Source organism: Pygocentrus nattereri, chromosome 19 (genome assembly GCF_015220715.1).
Source record: "Pygocentrus nattereri isolate fPygNat1 chromosome 19, fPygNat1.pri, whole genome shotgun sequence".
Classification (NCBI taxonomy): domain Eukaryota; kingdom Metazoa; phylum Chordata; class Actinopteri; order Characiformes; family Serrasalmidae; genus Pygocentrus; species Pygocentrus nattereri.
Genome location: NC_051229.1, coordinates 28,325,599 through 28,348,804, shown reverse-complemented (window position 1 = coordinate 28,348,804; position 23,206 = coordinate 28,325,599). Strand labels below are relative to the sequence as shown.

At 39.6% G+C, this 23,206-nt stretch overlaps 2 protein-coding genes across 6 annotated transcripts in view; one reads left to right on the top strand and one right to left on the bottom strand.

Annotated features, from left to right (window-relative positions):
• Positions 1 to 2,021, top strand: part of rbm33b (RNA binding motif protein 33b) — a 66,751-nt gene extending 64,730 nt beyond the window's left edge. For all 5 annotated transcript variants that reach the window (XM_037530875.1, XM_037530877.1, XM_017711712.2 and 2 more), the window contains one exon: positions 1,797 to 2,021. In XM_037530875.1, coding sequence (XP_037386772.1) covers positions 1,797 to 1,862 — 66 coding nt within the window. In that variant the 3' untranslated portion in view covers positions 1,863 to 2,021. The remainder of the gene's footprint in view (positions 1 to 1,796) is intronic.
• Positions 2,022 to 10,879: 8,858 nt separating this feature from the next.
• shhb (sonic hedgehog signaling molecule b) lies at positions 10,880 to 22,530 on the bottom strand. Its single transcript, XM_017711716.2, has 3 exons — positions 22,200 to 22,530; positions 18,958 to 19,219; positions 10,880 to 12,273 (listed from the first exon to the last, which is right to left on the bottom strand). The coding sequence occupies exons 1-3, from the start codon at positions 22,497 to 22,499 to the stop codon at positions 11,534 to 11,536; spliced, it is 1,302 nt and encodes a 433-aa protein (XP_017567205.1). The 5' UTR covers positions 22,500 to 22,530; the 3' UTR covers positions 10,880 to 11,533.
• Between the last annotated feature and the right edge of the window lie 676 nt (positions 22,531 to 23,206).

Genomic DNA, 23,206 nt, shown 5'->3' with positions numbered 1-23,206 from the left:
AGTTAAAACAGCTATTAAGTAGGGCTGAACGATTTGGATAAAATATCTAATCGTGATTTTTCTGATTAATATTGCAGTTGCCATTAAAATTGCCTTTTTGTTTTTTGACAAGACCAGAATATTAAGTTTGGTAGCTTGAGGCTTGACCCGTTAATGTAGTGTGCCAGACTGCCGGTCAGTCGTGGTTGTGATGTCACACAACGGAGGTTTGGTTCCCTCTGATAGGTTTATCTTATGTAGACAGTTCTCAAATTCTGCATTATTTGGTTACGTTTGCCCTCTTAAAACTGAGGATGCCGTTTTTTGAAAATTGATTGCGATTTCGATATATTACCGATTAGCCTTTCAGTCCCTTGTTAGGAGAACTTCAGCAGCTTCTTGGTTTCATTTGAAGTCCTATTTTCTGGATATTTAACACTCTTATGGACTCCAGTTTTGTTTTTTTCTTCATTTGGCTTTCCCCTTCACCATTCAAGTAGATCATCAGGTATATAATCATGTCAAGAAAGTGGGTAAATGACTAATAAATTCTCTTCTAAAAGGTGGATGGCACTTCATTTGTGCTTTGCTTTGTAATTGTCTCTTTTGTCTGCAGCAGAATCCTGTGGTCAGCCGAACTTGGCCAGTCAACCTTGCCCTGTAGCCTCTTTCTGCATGTGCATTTCACTTCATATGTGACCTTCATTTACATAAATACTCTCAGGCTAATGTGCATCATGGTAATGGATTGCTGTTCAGTTTCATTTATCGGTGGGACTGAGTACTATTGCAAGACAGATTTACAGGATTGAGTTACTTTCGTTCTTTCTGTTCCCCCAAATATCAAATCCTTTTCTGATGGTAGCAGTGCGGACTCTGAAATACCAGGCGTTGGTAGTGCTCCTTTTACCCAGAAATGAAACAAAGTAAGCTTTACACTGTGTGTGTGTGTGTGTGTGTGTGTGTGTCTGTGTCTGTGTGTCTCTGAGTGAGTGATGGTAGGAATGCAGGTTTTATTTTATTTTGTTATATTTTATATTTTATCTTATTCTCTGCATGTGCATGTCTGTCTGATGCTGTCTTGAGCATATCGGGAGTAGTAAACACTAAATCGCTGTTTCCTGTTGCAGGGAGGTTTAGAATGAGACTGAGACTAAACTACAGACTTGTGCTTTTCATGCTTTGTCGGATCCAGAATCCATCAGTCGTCCACACAAACAAGAAAATTAGCTGGTTCAGTCTCACTAGTGAGCTCAGTCTGACCTTACCTTAGTCTGACCGCAGCTAGTAACCTACAAACTCTGTGTGATTTATGTTTTATCTTAAAGCTCGAATCATGTCAACTACATCCAAATGACGTTTTTCCCTCCAGATCATCCCGGTCAGCGGTTCTGGATCCAACCAGATATTTCCATTATTGTGTGAAACTGTCTTGGTTTCCAAGAAGAAACCAAGGAAGTTGTTTGCCATTCCTGACCACGACTCCACTTTTACCTGATCGCGTCTGTCTGTCCTATCTGTCTGTCTATCTGTCGGTCTGTCTGTCTGCCTACACCTGTTTATCTGTCTGTCTATCTGTATGTCGGTCTATCTGTTCTCCTTTATATGTGGTATTGGAATGAATGTTTTTATGAGCACCTCCTGCTGAAACACTCAATACAGTTTGTGCTTGCTTCGAGTAGCTGGAAGCATTTCTGTTTGTGGCCTTAATTTCACTTAAACTGTGAGTCGAAGCTACTTAAGTGTTTTGCAACTGTAATTAGGCCTTTAATTTTGTTATTATGTTGATTTTTAATTCTTGATTTTTATTTTTATAGGGTTTCTGGAGTGCAAGAAGAACCTGTCAGTGGTCAGACCAGCACCAACTGCATAGAAAGGTTTGACCATTAAACATGTCGACAGAGCTGCTGGACATACCGCCTTCGAAGGTTCTGTCCCCAGGTGGATACAAGTGTTGGCAAATATGTTCTCCTCAGGAATCGAGGTGAAAAGCCAGATATAGGCTGTAATTGTGTTTAAAATAAAATCACAAACCCAGTGTTTATTATGTATCGCATTTGTCCAGGAGGTGATGAGTTAAATCCAAAAAAAGACAGGCCATGTGGTCTTATGGTGCTTTCGGTTTGCCGTTTGAAGAGACCTGGTGCCTGCGTTTTGAAAATGTTCATTATTTCCAGCTTTATACTTCCTTCATGACAGTATAAAAAAAAAAAAAACATTCAGTGTTTTGCTGTTATTGCACAAAAATAGCTCTCTGATGCCCCCTAGTGCTGAATCTTGGCACACAGTTAATTTGTTTACCAGGTTTCCATTCTTTTTCTGAGCCTTAACATTTGTGCAGTAATTTTGATTATATGTACGTTGAAACTGTTTGAAGTTTTGAAGAAAAAAAACCCATCAAAGTTGATTTAAAAGACCTTTCTCAGTTTATTAAGTAGTCCTTTTCCTTGTTTTTGCTCCATGTTCTGTGTTGGGGTGTGTATATGTTGTCATGTTGCCATCCAGTTTCAGTGAACATGCAGAATAAACAGAAAGAGCATAAATATCTCTGGATGCATTTCTCTGATGAATCTACTGATCCTTGGCAAAGAAATAAGCAGGTAAGGATTTACCATATTACCGTTACATCTCACAGACATTATACATGAATAACATTTTTTATTAAAACAAACATTGCATACAGTATGGCTTTTTTAAAACGCACTATTTATTTAGCTGATACTAACTATATGTGGTCACTCCTCTCACAGCTTTTAGGCTCTGTAATGAGTCTATCTACTATACTGTGTTAAATTAGTAAGTAATAGTAGTCTGAAATGATTGTCTTTCTTTTGCTATATGGCTGTTGTTATTTAATCTAGAACAATAAATACATTTGTGTTATATTCATAGTTACATGATGACCATGTACATTTTTATAGCTTCTCCCAGTGTCTGCATGTTAGAATTCGATTCAGTTACGATTCTTTTTGCATGTAAATAAATCTCAGAAATCACCTTGATCCAGTATGATTGTTTTGCTATGAATCAGAGCGAATTTTATAAATGCGCTGAGAATTTTGTTACTTTTAAATTTGAAAACATCCTCATAATTTTAATTTGGCCAGAAAATGAGTACATACATCACTTTATTGAATATTATTTTAATGAAGTCAAAATCGGTGAGCTTCAGTCAGCATCTTTAAATTTATGCTTCACAATGCGTTAATGCGTTTTACACACTTATGGTGTTTGTCTGTCCATATCTGTCTGTCTGTGTGTTTGTGTATTTACCTGTCTGTCCATATCTTTCTATCTATCCAAAGGTTTTTTTCTGTCTCTCTGTCTGTCTCTCTCTCTCTCTCTCTCTCTCTCTCTCTCTCTCTCTCTCTCTCTCTCTCTCTCTCTCTCTCTCTCTCTCTCTCTCTCATGTGTGTATATATGTGTATATATATGTGTGTGTGTGTGTGTGTGTGTGTGTGTATTTCATCTGGAACCAGTCTGCCCATTCTCCTCTGACCTCTCACATCAACAAGGCATTTTCATCCACACAACTGACCGCCCACTGGATATTTCCTCTTTTTCGGACCGTTCTCTGTAAACCCTAGAGATGGTTGTCCCTTAAATCCCCTTTCTTCCCCGTTCTGATGCTCGGTCTGCACTTCAGCAAGTTGTCTTGACCACCTCTACATCCCTAAATGCAGTGAGTTGCAGCCGTGTGATTGGCTGATTACCTATTTGTGTTAACAAGAAATTGTACCTAATAAAGTGGCCAGTGATTCTATATTTATATACATACATTACTGTGCGAAAGTCTTAGGCACCCAAGACATGTTTTCAAAATCTATTTATTTGTGTAGTTTGTGTTTATTTGCTGAGAAAAGTGTTAATATTTGAGTAAACAAAATTTATAGAATATTAATTAATAATGATTATATATAAATCATATAAATAATAACTAGTGATTTTCTGGATGTGAGTGTGTTTGTTGTGTTGGTTTATCTCCAAGCCTCTCCTCGAGGAAGCCCAGTATTATATGTAGTTAAAAAGCAGCTCCTGGTTTGACCAATCAGTGCTCAGTAAATTGAGCTCATGATGTAATTGATGATATTAATGGGTCTCTGTGGCGGCTGTGAAGGTGTCGAGGGAAAATAGGTTTGTTGCTATATATCTATTTATCTGTCTGTATCTGGATCTGTCTGTCTATCCAGCAGGTTTAAATAAACGTATTCTTGTTTTATTGTTTTTTATTCATATTTTTCCTTAACTACCACCCTGTTGCAGCTTCCCCAACAGCGAATACCTTCCTCCTTGGATCATTTAGACCAGAGAAAGGTTCACTGGCTGTTACACACAGCATGGCTGATTCATCCATTGTGCTTTTTCTTTGCTCGTCCTGGCAGCAGACATCTAATACTGAAATATTTTCCGAGACCCCCTGATGCCTCGTGTTTGCAGAACGTCAACATTTACCCAGAGTGGACTGTGTACTGGGCGAGGGGATTAGGAAGGCTGGTTTATTTTCTTCTTTGGAATGTTTCTTTGTGCCTGCACGGCAACCTTTAGGTCAACACCATCCCTCCGTCTGCTTTTGTCCTCCTCCAGCAAGTCTGAACCGCGCAGAGTCAACACCAAGCCAGCCCTCAAAAGCAACAGCCTGAGTGGAATTTCAATCCCTGTCGCAACAGCGCTTTAAAGCCACGTTACTTGCTCTTCTCATTAAGCAATTTGAGCCCAGACCCCTCCAACTTGGGGTCATGTTTGAGTAGAACCGTTGAGAGAGGGAGAAAGCTGGGCTGGAGTGTTTATTCCAGCCTGTCTGCATCAATCGTCACAGCAGTCTGACTGATGTCTGCTGCTGAATGTGCAGAGTATGTGTGTCTTTACTGACACTAGACCCACTGATGCCTCACAGGTCACCATCATTCATCATACGCACGCCATTCAAGAGCTGCTCATGCCTTGTAGATGCTCACCTTACATTTAACGTTCGTTGATATGTCCAAAAGTATCCAGAGACCCCTTCTGACCAGTGTATTCAGCTACTCTTTGTACCCATTATTAACCGAGCTTGTGTAATCTCCGTAGAAAAGCATTGCCAGTGGTATTAAATGCCGTGGAGCAGCCACACAAGCCTAGGGTCATATTTTGACCGATGCCAAATGTCAGCTAGAGGCTATAAAGCCTCCCAGCATTGGGCTGTGGAGCAATGGAACCGCATTCTCTGTTGTGATGGAGATCCATCCACTATCTATGGGATGAGCTGGAGTGGGGTTTATGGTCGAACACCAATCATCCAACATCTATTGCTCATGTTCTTGTGACTGAATGTATTCAGATCCTTAAAGCAATGTTCCAGCATCTGGTTTTAAAGCTTTGCCAGGAGGCTGTAAAGGGGAGACAAACTCCCTATTAATCCCCTTCATTTCAGCAGAAACGTTTGATGAGCTGGTGTCTACTAACTTTTGAGCATATGATGTGTTCATTAACTGTACTGATGCTAATTTCTTCACCCGAAATCAATAGATTTTTGGACAATATGATTCAATTCAGTATCTGTGTCATCTGGCCCTAATATAGAGGACTATCTAAATAAAGTGGGACTGAATAAACTTTATAATGGCTAAACCATTTGTGTCTTTTGGGCAGCACAGACCTACTTAAAGTGATAGTTCAACCAAATGATGCATCGGTGCAGTGATCCCCATCATGTCTCTGCCCAACTGCCAAGAGAAGCAGATTCATAGTTTATAAGTTTGAATAAATTTGTCTAAAGAACATGAAACATCATTTTTCTGTTCGAGATGGATCTTTTATCTCTTCTTATTGTTTATGACTTTACAAATTTTGGCTTCATTATAGTCTTTTTAAATTAGGCTGCGTTTTTTCCCCCTTTAGACAGTGGGATGACTCAACCTTTCTTTTTCAACCTTACTCAATTTCTCAGTGCTCTGTGTTTTTATTAAATAGTAAGCAAATGTACAAACTAATTCCACAACTAAAATGATTTAAAAAGTTCATTTTATTGTTGATTCAAGGTAGAAAAGTAGTACCTAATGACGTCTAAATTAATATTAAGATGTAATCTTAATCAGTATTAATCTTGTGGAGTGTCTTGGCACCTGTTCTGCTCTACTGCAGCCACCAGATGGCGTTATTATACCAGTATTAGATATAGCAATGTATTTGTAATTAATTGATGATTGCTGTTAATTGATTTGAGACATAATTACAGGACAGCAGTTCATTTCTGAGCTACAGTTTGCTAGTCTGTTGTCCATAAAATGAGCTGCTCTTATAATAAGAATGAAATGTAGCCTAGAGAAATAGGACAATAAGTCTAAAACATATAAACAAATAATAAACTAACAGCATTTGGTCACTAAATTTAAGCAGATGCTTACATCATAATCTAGCCTTCAAAATATGGCTACAGTATGATGATAACATGACCTCAAAGCATTTTTGTCATTTTTAACCCTTTTTGTTCTGGGTAATTCATAGACTTGGTCATAGATCACTGAGAATGTGTTGCCATTTTGTCATTCGGATATGCCCAAGTAAGAAACTTGGGGTCAAAGCCCCCAACTGGCACCTTCACCAAAATACGCCACGCAAGCCGGTAAGCTTTGTTAAATGTGGTGGTCAACTAGTTTTGGCTTTAGTAGTCTTGAGTAGCTGCTGCTGGCATGTAGGAGTGTGTAGGTTTAATAGCAGACTATGCAATTATGTGGTAAAGCTACAAAAGGAGTGAAAAACAGGCGCGTCAGTGGAAGTGAGTATTGTTAGCAACAGGCTGGCCAGATAACTGTTGGAGATTTAACCAGCTACTGTGTCGTCATGTCCAATAAAGCAGGCCTCATTTGAAATGAAAGAAGTCCTACTTCATTACAGTTGACTGTGGTATCAAGTTGAGGACCCTGTCCCGACTTTCTGAGTAGGTATTTCCAGTTGAGGGGGTGCATTCTTAGATTTTTCCTAGTTGGAGGTCAGAAATTCAGAGTAAGGCTGTCATTACACGGTAAAGCTTTCATGCAACTAGTTGCATGTTGTGATTCGCCTACAACATAATGTCCATGCAACTTGACGGTAATTTGCATGCAGCACATTGTCATTCCCTTTATGCTTTTAATTAGCAGCCTATATTTTTAATACACTATTATTCTTGTGAGGTGCAATTCATATATTTTTCATTTTTATCACCTAGTCATTAGCAGCTGATTGTAGAAACATTGCTTTTGAGAAACTAATGCTTGTCATGACTCAGAAACTGACAAAAACTACTGACCATGAGTCGGAGGAGGGTTGGGGCATTCTTTTTCAACCGTCAAATAAACCATCTTTGTTTGTTTTTAAGTTCTTTTTTTATCTATTGAAATAAGTTTGAATGTATGTCGTTTAAGGAGTTGATGTGATTGTGATATTGATTGGCTGTTTCATGATACTTGTTTGACAAAGTTTAGACGGTTGCAAATGTGGCTGAGTTTCAAATTAGTTGCAGCACACTTTACATTATGTAACTCAAGTGCTAAAGTGTACTCGAGTTGCATAATGTAAAGTTGCATAATGCAATTTCATGTAGGTTTCAAGCAACTGAAGTTGCATCAAGGTTTCACTGTAAAGACAGCCTTACAAGTCGAAGTTCAATACCGCAATATTTTCAAACAACATTACTTCGTTGTCCAAGAGTGTTGGCTTGCTTGTTGCATGTATCTACCAATATTTACAATATTTGTTTGTAAAAATTACAGGCTTGTTCAGTAGACCACTAAACGACTTTATAATTCTGAAGATTCAGTAGCAATCTGTGTGACAATATACAAACATGTTATCTGAAATGCTAATAAAAAGACACATAATTGGTTAATTATTAAAACTATAATATGTAACATTTTATCATATGAACTTCATTGTTTTTGTAAATGTGCACTCAACATGTTTCAAAAATGTTGGGACATTCATATTTACCAGTGTGTTACATCAACTTTCCTTTTAACAACATTCATTAATCAGGGACTGAAAGCACCCATTAAACAAGTTTTGAAACCACCTGCTCTCTGATTACGCCATCATGCTTTTGTAATGTGCAGAATGTGGCTAGGTGTTGTCATATTGAAATAAGTGTGGGTGTCCCTGAAAAAGACGGCATCTAAAAGGCAGCATAAGTTTCTACAAACTATGTTCACCCTTAACAGTGCTTTCACAGAAGTACCCATTACTCCCCACAGTACCATTACTGGCTTTTAAACTTTACGCTGGTAACAATCTGAATGATCCTTTATTCTTTGGCACAGAGAACATGAGGTATATTATTTGCATAAACAGTCTGAAAGGTTGACTCATCAGACCACAGTTCAGGTTTGCCCTGTGCATGAGTCCATTTAAGACAAGCTTAAGCCCAGAGACATTGGCGGCGTTTCAGGACGCTGTTGACTTATAGCTTCCACTGCATCATACAGTCTTAACTTGCATTTATGGATGCAGTGAGGAACGATATTTACTGACAAAGGTTTGTCAAAGTATTTATGAGCCCATGTGTCATATCCATCACACGAACATGCCAGTTTTTAATGCAGTGTTGTCTTAGTTATCGAATTTCTTAGGCACTCGTATGTGGTTTTCAGCCTTGCTCTTTTTGTGCAGATATTTCTTTGGGTTGCCAAAATCTTTTGATATTATGCACTGTAGATGGTGAAATAACTAAAATCCCTGGGTGGGAAATGCTGTTTTTTCACTGTTTTTGATTTGACGATGCAAATTTGCAAAGTGGTGAGTCTTGACCCAGCTTTACTCATGAAGGTCTAGGCCAGGGGTATTTAAAATTCAGTAAGGTCCTGTTAAAGAAAATTTGCTCAACCAAACGTCCGGAACATCATAATGTCTAACTTGCATCATGATTCAGTGCCATGTACTGTTTACTGAAGTAGCCGAGTAGGAATATCAATATCAATATCAACATCTTATACAGTCAACAACTGAATGTCAAATACAATTCAGTAATATTTCAACAATATTTATTGCTAGTTTTTTTCTTTTTAGAGCACACAGTGTAAAGTTATCTGGCTCATGTTCTTCTCTGACTGCTGTTTTTCACCTCGTCCCTCCCCTGTATGTGCATCACTCATTCAAGTCCCCATGCTCATCATAATGCACAGATCTGATTCACCGAGTAGCGTCACATGATACTTACAGTGCCTGCACTTGGTCTGTGCCGCTAAAGCTACCGTAACAACTAGAAATGTTACACCAATTGAAATAGGGCCACCCTGTCGATATTAAATAATTGTCCATAGTTTATCAGTTATAGGTCCAGGTCCACATAGGACAACATCTAGGTCTAGACTCAGACCCTATTAGTGACCTCTGGTCTAGGCCTTTCCTCGATAATCCTGTTATACTCAAGCATGATTGCATCACATGTTTAAGATATTTTTGAACACTTCAGTGTTCCTAATCTTAAATTGCCAATATTATAGCTTTTTTTGGAATGTATTTGACATTATTTTCAGAATGAGAATATGTAAAAATGTAAAAGTAAAATATTAACTGTGCTGTCTTTGTCCTGTTTTTGCTTAAATACAGGTCCAAGTAGATTTACAAAACACTGCTTTCAGTTTTTATTTGCATTTTTCCTACTGCCCCAGCTTATTTGGGATTAGGTTTGTAAATACGATCAGCTTTGGAACAGTTTTGTTACCCATTGAACACCATTCATTCTCCCTAGTTCCTAGTTCCCTATATGGGTATATCTGTGACTGCTAAATGAGACGTGACCTCAGAGATCTACTGCAGGACTCATTGTTGCACAGCCTTTATCTCCTGTACATTGTAATTACTGTTGCTGTTGGTGGTTATTAATTGCATTGGCTTTTAAAAATAAGAAGAAACCTCTCTTTATTACTTTATTTTCGTATCTGTTCTCAGTGAGTGTACAGGTGAAACGAAATAACACACTACTGCTGTAAACACACGCATTCACACGTGAAGGGTTGGGCAAAAAGTAGTGGTGGCTGAATACTGAGTACACTGCCCTAAATGTCTTCAGTAGAGATTTCTGTTACAATATAGAGAAAGTACATCTTGGTAAGGCAGATGGGAAAAAACTTTTACTTATTTCACACTATCACTGTTACTGTTTGGCAGTTTTCTTCATGTAATTATTCTAATAGTTTTCATAAATTCTGTATCTTTAAAAAATCGTCTAAAGAAATTGGTGAGAAACTTTTTAACGCTGAGATTAATAACCGATCACATTGATTTATCAGTCTACTCAGGCTTTAACAGAGCTCAGTAACGCTGAGATTAATAACCGATCACATTGATTTATCAGTCTACTCAGGCTTTAGCAGAGCTCAGTAACGCTGAGATTAATAACAGATCACATTGATTTATCAGTCTACTCAGGCTTTAGCAGAGCTCAGTAATGCTGAGATTAATAATCGATCACATTGATTTATCAGTCTACTCAGGCTTTAGCAGAGCTCAGTAACACTGAGATTAATAACTGATCATGACATTGATTTATCAGTCTACTCAGGCTTTAGCAGAGCTCAGTAACACTGAGATTAATAACTGATCATCACATTGATTTATCAGTCTACTCAGGCTTTAGCAGAGCTCAGTGACACAGATTAATAACCGATCACATTGATTTATCAGTCTACTCAGGCTTTAGCAGAGCTCAGTAACACTGAGATTAATAACTGATCATCACATTGATTTATCAGTCTACTCAGGCTTTAGCAGAGCTCAGTAACACTGAGATTAATAACTAATCATCACATTGATTTATCAGTCTACTCAGGCTTTAGCAGAGCTCAGTAACGCTGAGATTAATAACTGATCATCACATTGATTTATCAGTCTACTCAGGCTTTAGCAGAGCTCAGTAACACTGAGATTAATAACCGATCACATTGATTTATCAGTCTACTCAGGCTTTAGCAGAGCTCAGTAACACTGAGATTAATAACGATCATCACATTATTATAAAATAGTTTATAAACAAGCATTGATGTTTTATTTAGTGGGTAAATATTCTAAAATATTCTCATGAACTCTTTCCTGAATGCTGCCTTTACAGAATGTAATTAGTACTGAATATAGATTATTTTGTATTGATTTTTATGTTCTGAATAGTATTCCCAATACTAATGTGTTTGTTCCATTACATCCCAACCCTACACACACACACACGCACACACACACACACTTACACACACTTTTAGCAGCTCGTTCGCACCTTCTTCAGTCCAGTGAATTCAGGTCCATATCACTGACCCACACAAACAGGTGGGCCTCTTTAGATCCGTCACAGAAAACTCTAATATACAAATCTGTGTATAAAAATATAATTTAGCGCGTGAGTGTGTTATTCAGGAGTCCGCGTCCGCGTTTCCCCGGACAAAGGAACGACTGAAGAAAGAAAAGACAAAATAAATCACACAAATAAATAAAATAGAAACAAATAAACCAAAAACCCTCCAACTCCAAATAAATAACGGAACGGAACGCGTTAAGGCCTCTCGTTAAGAGCGCGTGTGGGGGAGGGGGTGCGTGTGATCGCGTGTCTCTCTCAGCTCGCGCTGGTCTCTGTGTCTGCGAGCCCGAGCGGGTGAAATGAGTCTCGGTGCAGGAGCCACGTGCCCACTCGCAGCAGCGCGCGTGCGTACCAGTGCATCCCGCGCTCGCGCCCCTCCTCTTCTGTCACGGTGGTGTTTTTTGCCGCGCGCTGCCAGTACGGCCGCATCCATGCCGCCAGCGCGTGGCTAAGTCTGGCGGGCGCGAGCGCCCAGTGCGCCCAGCGGTGCTGCTCCACGGCCGCGTAGCACGAGGCCAGCACGCGGTCCACCACTACCGTGCCGTGCGCAGTCACCGGCGCGTACGCGCCCTCGCGCTCCAGCTCCACGGTGCGCACGCGGGTCACGCGCGCACCCCGCAGACGCCCGTCCTCTTGCTCTTTCTCCTCGGACACGAACACCTCGTGCCCGGGACGCACGCTGCTCGCGAACCTCGCGGACATCAGTGGAGAGGAGCCGGAGGAGTTTCCGTTGCGCACGAGCACGAGGTGCGCGGCGGTGAGCGTGAGCCGCCTCGCGGGCGCCGCCGTCTCGATGACGATGAACTGCCTCCGCGCGCGCGGCTCTCTGTCCATGAACATGATGAAGTCGCTGAACGCCGCGCGCCCCTGCTCGTCCGCCGCCAGCACGCGGTCGCCCTCGCGCAGATCACGCACGAGCTTCGTCCTGCCGTCCTCCAGCTGCACCGTCGCGGAGCCCGGGAAACATCCGCCGGACTTCACGGCCACCGAGTTTTCTAACGGAGATAAAAACATCAAGGCGTGTTAGATCATCAGGACCATCAGGAAACACCAGATCCATCCTGTGGAAGCGCGTGGCGTCCAGTTGAAAAAAAAGTTATGAAAATAATGAATTACTGTCTTATAATGAGGAGACAGTTCACTATGAGATACTAAATCATGATAATGAGACACTAAGTCATTATTACGAGATACTAAATCATGATAATAAGATACTAGACTACTATTATGAGACACTCATTATGAGATATTAGGCCATAATTTCAAGATACTAAGTCATGATAATGAGATATTAGGCTATAATTATGAGATGCTAAGTTATTACTATGAGATAGTAAGTCATAATGATGAGACACAATCATGATAATGAGATATTAAGCTATAATTATGAGATGCTAAGTTATCACTAGGAGATAGTAAGTCATAATGATGAGACACAATCATGATAATGAGATATTAGGCTATAATTATGAGATGCTAAGTTATTACTATGAGATAGTAAGTTATAATGATGAGACACAATCATGATAATGAGATATTAGGCTATAATTATGAGATGCTAAGTTATTACCATGAGATAGTAAGTCATAATGATGAGACACAATCATGATAATGAGATATTAGGCTATAATAATGAGATGCTGTTATTACTATGAGATAGTAAGTCATAATGATGAGACACAATCATTATAATGAGATATTAGGCTATAATTATGAGATGCTAAGTTATTACTATGAGATAGTAAGTCATAATGATGAGACACGATCATGATAATGAGATATTAGGCTATAATAATGAGATGCTGTTATTACTATGAGATAGTAAGTCATAATAATGAGACACAATCATGATAATGAGATATTAGGCTATAATTATGAGATGCTGTTATTACTATGAGATAGTAAGTCAGAATAATGAGACACAATCATGATAATGAGATATTAGGCTATAATTATGAGATGCTAAGTTATTACTATGAGATAGTAAGTCATAATAATGAGCCACAGTCATGATACTGAGATATTAGGCTATAATTATGAGACGCTAAGTCATTACTATGAGATTAAGTCATAATAATGAGATACTAGACTATTATGAGACACAATCATGATAATGAGATATTAGGCCATAATTACGAGATACTAAGTCATGATACTGAGATATTAGGCCATCATTATCAGATGCTAAGTCATTATTATGAGAGAGTCATATTAATGAGATACAAGGCCATAATTATGAGATACTACATTATAATAATGAGATCCTAGGACATAATGATGTGATACTAAGTCATAATTATGAGGTAGTAAGACCTGATAATGAGATATTAGGCTATAATTATGAGATGCTAAATCATTATTATGAGATATTAAGTCATAGTAATGAGATATTAGGCCATAATTATGAGATACTGTCATGTTAATGAGATTTTAGGCCTTAATTATCAGAAGTCATTATTATGAGATAGTAAATCATATTAATGAGATACAAGTTAAAAAAGTGAGATATTAGGCCATAATTATGAGATGCTAAATTATTATTATGAGATACTAAGTTATATTTGAGGTGCTAAGTCATGATTATGAGATGCTAATTTTGAGATACTAAGTCAAAATTATAATTAGGAGAGAATATCTATTATGAGATCGCAAGTCATACATTTGAGAAGTCATAATTACAGAATCTCATTAGTATGACAAGTTATCATTCTGATAGTCTCGTTATTATGAGATAGGAAGTCAAAATGATGAGATACATAGTCATAAATAAAAGGTAATGTTATTACTAGTACAGCACGTCAATAATGAGATACTAAGTCATAAGTGTGTGAAACTTTCTTGTTATTGTGATTAAATATGTAAGTCTTTTTCAAGTGTAGAAATAGGCTTTCACAGAATCCAGATTAGGAGTGAACAGATGTTTGGATGATCCATCTTTAGTGTCTCCGGATTCCCTATATGGCCTAAAGTATCCATCCTTTCTTATTAGTGACTTCAGTCACTTTTACACGCTTGTATAATCTCCATAGAAAAGTATTGCCTATGGAATGAAGTCAGAAGGTCATTATGCCCAGCGCTTATGCCCAGTGTTGGCTGACAAATCCTCACAGCAATCTTCCAACATCTAGTGTAAAGACTCAAGGCTGTTACTGCAGCAAGCTCACTTTCAAGTGTCTACAAACTTTTGGACATACAGTGTGTTGGTTGGATTTTTGGAATAAAGTGAAATGTCCTTGGTGATTTGACTGTATTAACCAGATTTAATCCAGAATAAGACATAATCCATTTTTTTGTGCAGCCCACCCTACGCATTCAAACGCCAGGCTGTAGATGAAGCCAAGACCAGGACCGATTAGGGATTTCCAGTGTTGAACCACTATTGGCAATAAAGTTTACTCAAAGACTAGACTTAATCCAAATCCAATAAACCAGTCAGTAGAGGATATGGCTAGGATGATCTGATTTAATCCAGTCTGAAAGTGAATCCCCATTGGCAGAGCCCATCCTTAACATCTGAACACTAACCTGCAGTCGATCTGTTTATATCCGTTCAAGTCTTGACAGTTAGCAAATAGAGAACATTAATAAGATGATCGATTTAATCCAGATTACAGCGAATCTACACGGGTGTAAAACCATAATTAATCTCTCAACAAGTAACCTCCATCAAAGGCTTAAGTCAATAATGTGCTGGCATTGGCTGCATTATTGAATGTAGTGTTGAGCTTGATTAATAAAATAACATCACGATTCGTTTTCCAAGTTAATCATATTTAAATTAGCATTAATGAAGTTAACGACCCCTTTGCTTCCTAAGAGCTGCTACTCTATGCTGGATTGGACTGTTTTATATTATAATGTTTTGTTTTATTTATTGTCTACTGTTCTAAAGTCCAGATTTCCGTGTTATTTTTTTGTTAATTAATACCCCATAATATTATACAATGTGAATAAATTTTACAAACTAATTGATAAAGGATATTTTATTAAATATTTCAATAGATTACCCTATAGATTATCCCTACAGATTACCAAGATCTCTAGTCAAACACTTGGATGGTGAGCAGCGTTAAGTTAGAATTAAGACCAGGGATAAGTTTAGGTTTTGGGTTGAGGTTATAGTTAGGCTTAGAATTAAGACTGAGAGTTAGGCTAAGGTTTTGGGCTGAGGTTGAAGTTAGGATTAACGTCAGGACTAGGGCCAGTTTAGGGTTAAATTTAGGTTTCCGTTGAGGTTATAGTTAGGTTTGGAATTAAGACTGAGAGTTAGGCTAAGGTTTTGGGCTGAGGTTGAAGTTAGGATTAAGGTCAGCACTAGGGTAAGTTTAGGTTTAAATTTAGGTTTTAGGTTGAGGTTATAGTTAGGCTTAGAATTAAGACAGAGTTAGGCTAAGGTTTTGGGCTGAGGTTGAAGTTAGGATTAAGGTCAGCACTAGGGTAAGTTTAGTTTTAAATTTAGGTTTTGGGTTGAGGTTATAGTTAGGATTAGATTTAAGATGACGTTAATATAGTGTAAATGCTAATTACCTGCTTATAATAGTTTTTGTCAAGCCTTGAGATTTCCACTTTTGAAATATGATGAATTCTAGATAGATTTTTTTATTATAGCTTAATTAACAGTATTATTGTCTTGCACATCATTATCATTCTGTCACCCAACAGCTTTTCACTTTTATTTTTTAGCTGCCTACAATCCACTGAAAACAGATCGTTCATTCACCTGCAACCAAATTGAAAACCTAGATTCCCAACTTTGGAACGGAAGTGTAGTGCGATGAACTTTCAGGCCCTCAAATGTGAGGAACGTAAAATAGAATTAAAAGCCAAAGACAAACTACTTGGCAACAGGGACTTGTGCGCACCTGACATGTTATGTTGATTTTCTAAGTTAAAATAAATATACATCCCTTACAGAGAACACACTATTGTGTTTATGTGCTGATTTTGACATGTTGGGGGGGGGAATAAGATCTGTGCAAAAGTTATAGTACAATTTTTATTTTATTTTATATAATAAACTTAGCAAATAAATAGAAATGCCATCATTAATTTGTTCCTTGTAATTGATGTGTTAATAAATCAATCGTGTCATTTGACCTGGGGTGTGAACATTTTACATAGGACTACTTGTCAGGAATATAATGCTCATTATTTATCTGATATATCACTAAAGCTGTATAGACATATCACATTATGACAGCATAACGGTATATAAGGTATAAACACAGACAATACATCTCCCAGTCAAACGTAGTTGAAATGTAAATGCACGTTTTCGTCTGTTCCTAAACCCGGAGTTGCTAATTGAACAGTGGAGTTGTATTGTCATTATAATCGGCTCTCGGGCTACTCAGACACTCAGCCCATTTATTTAGGTGCTTGTGTGTGTGTTTGCTCAGGTGTAGCAACTCCTACATGCAAATTCACACACACACACAGTGCAAACGCACCTTACACGGTGCCAAAACTCTGCACATTTGCATTGTAGGTGGAGACCTGAGTTGCGTATCAGATGTTTGTGGATTGAGAAGCAGCTTTTCACACCCAAAATCCCGTAATCCTGGATGCAGCTAGATTAATTCAGCCGCCGCTCAGTACCCCAGTACTGCTGTTCTCACATGTAGCTCACTGAAACAAGCAGAGAAATGCTGACTCTACACTTCCAACCCACGTCTTTGTAATTAGAGCAGATATTTATTATGATTTGAATTTGTTGGAGAGTTATCATTATGTCGAGTCTTGCTTGGCAGGGAAGAGAAGCCATTGTTTAGATTTTTGTCAGAAATGCAGACTCAAACCTGCCCATACCGAACGTTGATTATAGCAACACAATAAATCTAGACTTTTACTAGACTTCTAACTAGACTTCTAAGGGTTCATTCAAATCCAGCTGGGCCCAAATGAAACATCCTAAGAATGTATTCAGCACTGGGGATTTTCTCTGTGTAAAGTCAATAGTGGGATTATAAAAGGTGCGGAAATCTTAAAGAGCACATACCATTAATAATTTATCACCTTGTTTTTCAAAAATGAGAGTTTGATGTACTATTAAACTTTCAAAAAAGTACTTCCAAGGCCATATATATATATATATATATATATAAAACTAAACTGCAAAAACAGCCCGTTTTGAGATGACTGTCTTTGTGATGTCACAACATTTCTTTCAGGTGTCCCTGGTCAAATGACGTTATTATCTATTGTTTATCAACTGAGTTTACCAAATGGTTAAAAAAAAAAACTATACATAACATGTAGGGTATGCAAAATTTCTAGCACATTTTATAGCAAATAAAGAAATTGTGCACGTTTAAAAACAGCTTCTTATTTTTCCCTGTTTCAGATTATTTTCACTTAAAAAAATCAGCAAAACATGTCATTTGACCGGGGTGTGGCAGGTTAGCCCCGTCCATTCAGGTCAATATTTTAAAGCCACAGTCACGCTAGACATTTGCAGAATAAGTTTGACCAAGACTGGAGAACAAAGAATCCTCAATTTTGTCACAGCTAGCAAAGCTAACTAACTCACTAAACCATAACAGTGAATACACCACGGTAAAGACAGTTACGCCATGTAACTGCATAGTGCTGTAGTTGTAAAAACATAGGTATCTGGCGTGGCTGAAGGCGGTGTTGCGACTCATGTGTGCTGCTGCATTTAGCCAAGCAGCTAACATAGTAGTTAGTAGGCTGGTTAACTTGCCTCGCATGAACAGTGAAAAACTGCTGTGTAGATCAGTGTTTCTCAACGCTGGTACCGGAGGCCCAATGCTGTGCACATTTTTAGAGCTTTTCTTGCTTTTACACACCCACTTTAACTCAATACTGGGCTGTAACTGGGATACGTTGGATCAGCTGTGTAGGGAGCAAAGAAAATACTAAAAAGTACAGGGCAGTTTGTCGCCAAGACCAGAGTTGAGAAACAGTGATACAGATCATTATATAGATCATAGCGAACTGTAATGCACAGATACTGTTTATTTGCTGAATTGAACATATTTGTAATACTTCATGTTTATAAACTTTGGCCTTTTTTTCTCCAGTATGTTAAATTTTGCACTAAATTTACACTAAAATTCGCAGAAAAATGTGTTATTTAAAGGAGCTCTGTGTAATTTTTTTGTTAAAACTAAAAACCGTAGCATCACTGCGTATGGAGCAACAAGGGCACTATAAAATATGATGAGCCTTCAAGTTGCCCTGTAAAGCCTGAAAAAATATCTAAAAGTCAGAGGTGCCAGGACGGGAGTTTTTTCAGCCCATGTCATTCGCCCTTACGCGTTAACATCACACAAAATTAAGGCGCGACTCCTCGTACTGATAAAGATATGATGGCAGTAGTAGCTAACTCACATCCTTAGAAGACAGAAGTTTTCCCACATTTCCACTAGAGGGGTCTCTAAATCCCCAAATATATAGTGTCACTCTAAGTGTGTTCTCTGTAGAGGACGTGTTAACTGTAATGTAAGACCATTCAAAGCAGCCAATCAAAACAGAGGGCGTTTACATATATCAGTCTTACAGGTGCAGTAACAGAAATGCTCAAACGCTATGAGAAGCCTTATACTAAAATAAGATGACTACAAGTTAAAACCAGCACAGAAGAAGAATGTAGGCTGCTGGGAATGTGTTGAATGTGCTTTGATGCAGGTTGAAATGAAGACGCGTGTGACGCCCACCTGCTTTAACAGAACAGTGTATATGTGCTTTGGACTCGTAGTAAACCCAGTCGAACCCCGCCTCCACGGCCAGTCTGGACAGCATGCCGTATTTGCTCTTGTCGCGGTCAGATGTGGTGATGTCCACCGCGCGGCCCTCGTAATGCAGCGACTCCTCCAGGTGATTTCCATCTTCATCCCATCCCTCCGTCACACGCAGCTTCACCCCCGGCCACTGATTCATCACCGAGATCGCCAGCGAATTCAGCTTATCCTTACAGCGCTGATAGATAGAGAGATAAAAAAGAAAGCAAAGGGTAAAGAAGAGGGAAAAAGAGGAACAAGATATATTTTAGGAAAACAAAGAGACAGATATAATAAATGGAGAGAGAAAGAGGGAAAGATAGAGAAAGAGAGAGGGAGAGACAGAAAGAGAGACAGACAGGAAGAGAAAGAGAGAGGAGAGAGAAAGAAAGAGGGACAGAGAGAGGAGAGAGAGAGAGAGAAAGAGAGACAGACAGGGAGAGAAAGAGAGAGAGAGAGAGACAGACAGCAAAAGAGAGAGGAGAGAGAGAGACAGACAGGGAGAGAAAGAGAGAGAGAGAGAGAGAAAGAGAGAGAGACAGAGAGAGGAGAGAGACAGAAAGAGAGAGAGACAGAGAGAAAGAGAGAGAGACAGTGAGAGGAGAGAGAGCGAGAGAGAGAGACAGAGAGAAAGAAAAGGTGTTTGTCACCTGAATAAAACACGGAGCTGTGTTTCTCTATCAGCAGCCGTCATGTATCTGTATTGAATGTTGCCATGTCACTCAGTCCTGCTCCTGATTTAAACCCCTGAACTGCACATTCTGCCGTTTAATCTCCTTCAACGCTCTAATATTACTCTCAGGTACAGCTGAGGTGTTGAATCCGAGTCAGACATCAGACGTACAGTGGTTTAATAAAAGGAGCATCAATCTAGCTTCAGTATAAACTCCTCCACCCTCCTCAGCTCCACGTGTTCTCTGTATACTGAGATGTTCTGCTCTAACTGCACACTCCAAACACACTGACCAAGAGGCTGGGGCAGTTGAGCAGAGCTGAAGGTCTGCGTGAAGCCTCAGTTTGCACAGTGGCCATCATCAGTTTTAACAGCAAGACCACAGCACAGGACGTTTTGCCTTCTGCTTTAATTAAAGCAGCAGTTTTATCAGAAGATTTATCGTGACGAGTGTTATTATACTTTTTTCTCGTCTAGAACAACATACACACACACACACACACTTTAAACCCCATTAAGTCCTACCTCAGGTTATTTGACAGGTAAATATTCACCTGCATTCTTGCACGTTTGTCATCTCACTCACTCCTCCTGAAGCCGGATGTACGTCTTTTTTTCCTAACACACATTATTATATGTTATATATAACATCACTGCTAGCGGAGGAAAACCTCGTATCTCCACTTTTGCTGTTTTTCAGTTTTTAAAATGTCTGTAGCTCTTTACACTGTAGGCACGCTTCATGATCAATGGACTAAAGGAAATGACCTAAAATGACTTGGAAAAAATTCTTGTTCCATTGACTTTCAGCGGAAGTACAGTTGGTTTTTTTCTTCTCCTTTTTGGAGATATGAGGTTTTCTTTGGATATGTTCATCTCTAAATGGAAATAAGTTATATTATATATTCTACAGAGTTGGAATAAAACCTTGTTTGTCCATGTTTACCATTTTTCAGTGAAAATGCCTGTTACTCTTCACATTACATGTAAACTTCATGACAAATGGATCAAAAGAAACGGCCCAAAAAACTCTGGTTCCATTGACATACAATAGAAGTACAGTTGTGTTTTTTTTTTCTTTTCCTGTAAAGTTTTGTGAAGGTTTTGTTCCGACAACAGCGATATATATACTGTCATCGAATGGCTTTTAAATCTGTTTACACAACAACATCCAACAAACTTAACGGCTCAGACAGGAGGTGTTTATGTGTGGCTAAGCATATGAGGTCAGTTTCCCGGGCAGCGATTAAGCCCATCCCTGGACAAGGCATTCTGAACAGACATATTCCATTGCAAGGAGAACGTAGCCCACGACTAGGCTTAATCCCCGTCTGGGAAACCAGCCCTAGAAACATTAGTTGCAGTTTTCCCGACTCTGCGCAAGTCTAAGCCTAGACTAAAGAAGGGTTTGGCATAAAGAAGCACCCCTGACATTGCAGTTCAGTCCAGAACGAGAGATGCAGCAGGGCAGAAATGATCAGGCTGGTGTTTACTAGAAGAGTCTAGGCACGAATCCCCACCTCCTCCCCACCACTTCCATTAAAGAGGCCGAGTAAAACATCTGAGGCATAATTGGAGTATCATTGGCGTAATGGCCAATAATAGACGCGCAACATCAGCTGCACTGATCACTCCTGACCCAGATTGGGCAAAGAAAGCAGGCTCAGCAAACAAGACTCATTCAAACAGAGCGTGGAATTAAAGTCGGCGCATATGTTGTTCAATACCACGCAGATTGCGCAATACGCTATTGCGAAGCGCAAAAGGGCGGGATTGTACAGGGCTTAAGTTTATGTCAGTAGCTGGCACAGATTCACAAGCGTGTATATTGGCCTAGAAAGAGATGTACATGTAAAGCTGAAACGAATGTCACTTAGCAAAAAAATTAATATTTGCATATGTAATTTATATACACAATGTGGCCAAAAGTTTGTGGACACCTGCTTTATCCAATGTTTCTTTCAAAATCAACAGCGTTTAAGGAGAGTTCCTCTCTTCTCTGCTGCAGTAACAGCCTCCACTCTTCTGGGAAGGCTCCAGATGTTGGAACATTGCTGTGAGAATTTGATTGAGCACTAGTGAGGTCAGGTACCGTTGTTGGATGGTCAGTTCTGGATCACTCCGACTCAACCTGAAGGTATAGCAGCTCCATCACTACAAAGAACACAGATGTTCCCGTTCTGGGGGGGGGGGGGGGCTGTATGCCCCTCTAGCCCATGCTTGGCATTGGACATGGTGACCTTAGGCTCATGCGTCAAGGCTTGTCTATGGAGATCTAGCACCTCAATGCAGCTGAGCTCACTAATAAGACTGGGTTGTCCACAAACTTTTGGACGTATAGTGTACACGTGTAGCCCGACTAGTGCGTGCATTTAGGTTCTATGGGCACAAAGAGATACAAATAAGTGACGTTATTTAAAAATATCAAACTTCCTCTGCGCCCGGGGTCCCTGTGCGCCTGCTACCGACCGCGCTTTTGCGCATTTGCGCATTTGCCGCTCCGTACCTGTGTCATCAGCCTGTCCGCGTTCGTGTTCTCCTCATCCTTGAAGATGATATCAGGGTTGTAGTTGGGTGTGAGCTCCTTAAACCTCTCGGAGTCCCTCGTGATTTTGCCCTCGTATTTGCCGCTCGCGCCGAGAGTCTTCTCAGCCACGTTCGGAATAAACTGCTTGTAAGCGAGCGGCGTGAGCTTCTTGGGGTGCCTGCGCTTCCCATAACCCCTGCCCGGACCACAGGCCAATCCACAGGACGTGAGAAAGAGGCAGAGCAGAGATGCGAGTGCGATCCTCCTCAGCAGCAGCATTGCGTTCTAGTTTCTCCGGAGCCGGTGGAAATCTTAGGGGTCCAAGCACCTAATAGATTTGTACCTCCTCGCGCTTCTGCTGATTTTTTTTTTTTTTCTAGCTGCGATCCAGTGAAAGTGGTGCAGACAGAAACAGGTGCAGTCTCGACCCTCTCGTGCAGCCCACTGGCAGAGAGCGGTGGAGTTTGGCTCTCGATGCTCAGACCTGCAGGCTTAGACCCGTATGAGCGAGGCAGCCTTTAACTCCTGTACATTACAGCCGCGAGCTGTGGCAAAGCGAGGCAGCTCATTGGCCCAGCGGAGAAAAGCTGCTGTGATGTTATTCCACCTCAGACTACATCCTGCTGAGCCTTACCTGGACACTCAGCGCTGGTACTGGGTTGTGTCATCCTAATGGTGATGGCAAAGGCTGAAATAGGATGCATTACCCAGAATAGATAGATAGATAGATAGATAGATAGATAGATAGATAGATAGATAGATAGATAGATAGATAGATAGACAGACAGACAGACAGACAGACAGACAGACAGACAGACAGACAGACAGACAGATAGATAGATAGATAGATAGATAGATAGATAGATAGACAGATAAATAGATAGACAGACAGACAGACAGACAGATAAATAGATAGACAGACAGACAGACAGATAGACAGACAGATAAATAGATAGACAGACAGACAGACAGACAGACAGATAGAT

What these genes read in the sequence shown, in the direction of transcription:
- shhb (XM_017711716.2), bottom strand. Translation starts at nt 22,499, where the DNA reads ATGCTGCTGCTGAGGAGGATCGCACTCGCATCTCTGCTCTGCCTCTTT. An exon ending in CGGACAGGCTGATGACACAG is followed by an intron (nt 19,220 to 22,199) that starts GTACGGAGCGGC and finishes TCTATCTATCAG; the next exon opens with CGCTGTAAGGATAAGCTGAA. An exon ending in ACACTGTTCTGTTAAAGCAG is followed by an intron (nt 12,274 to 18,957) that starts GTGGGCGTCACA and finishes TATCTCCGTTAG; the next exon opens with AAAACTCGGTGGCCGTGAAG.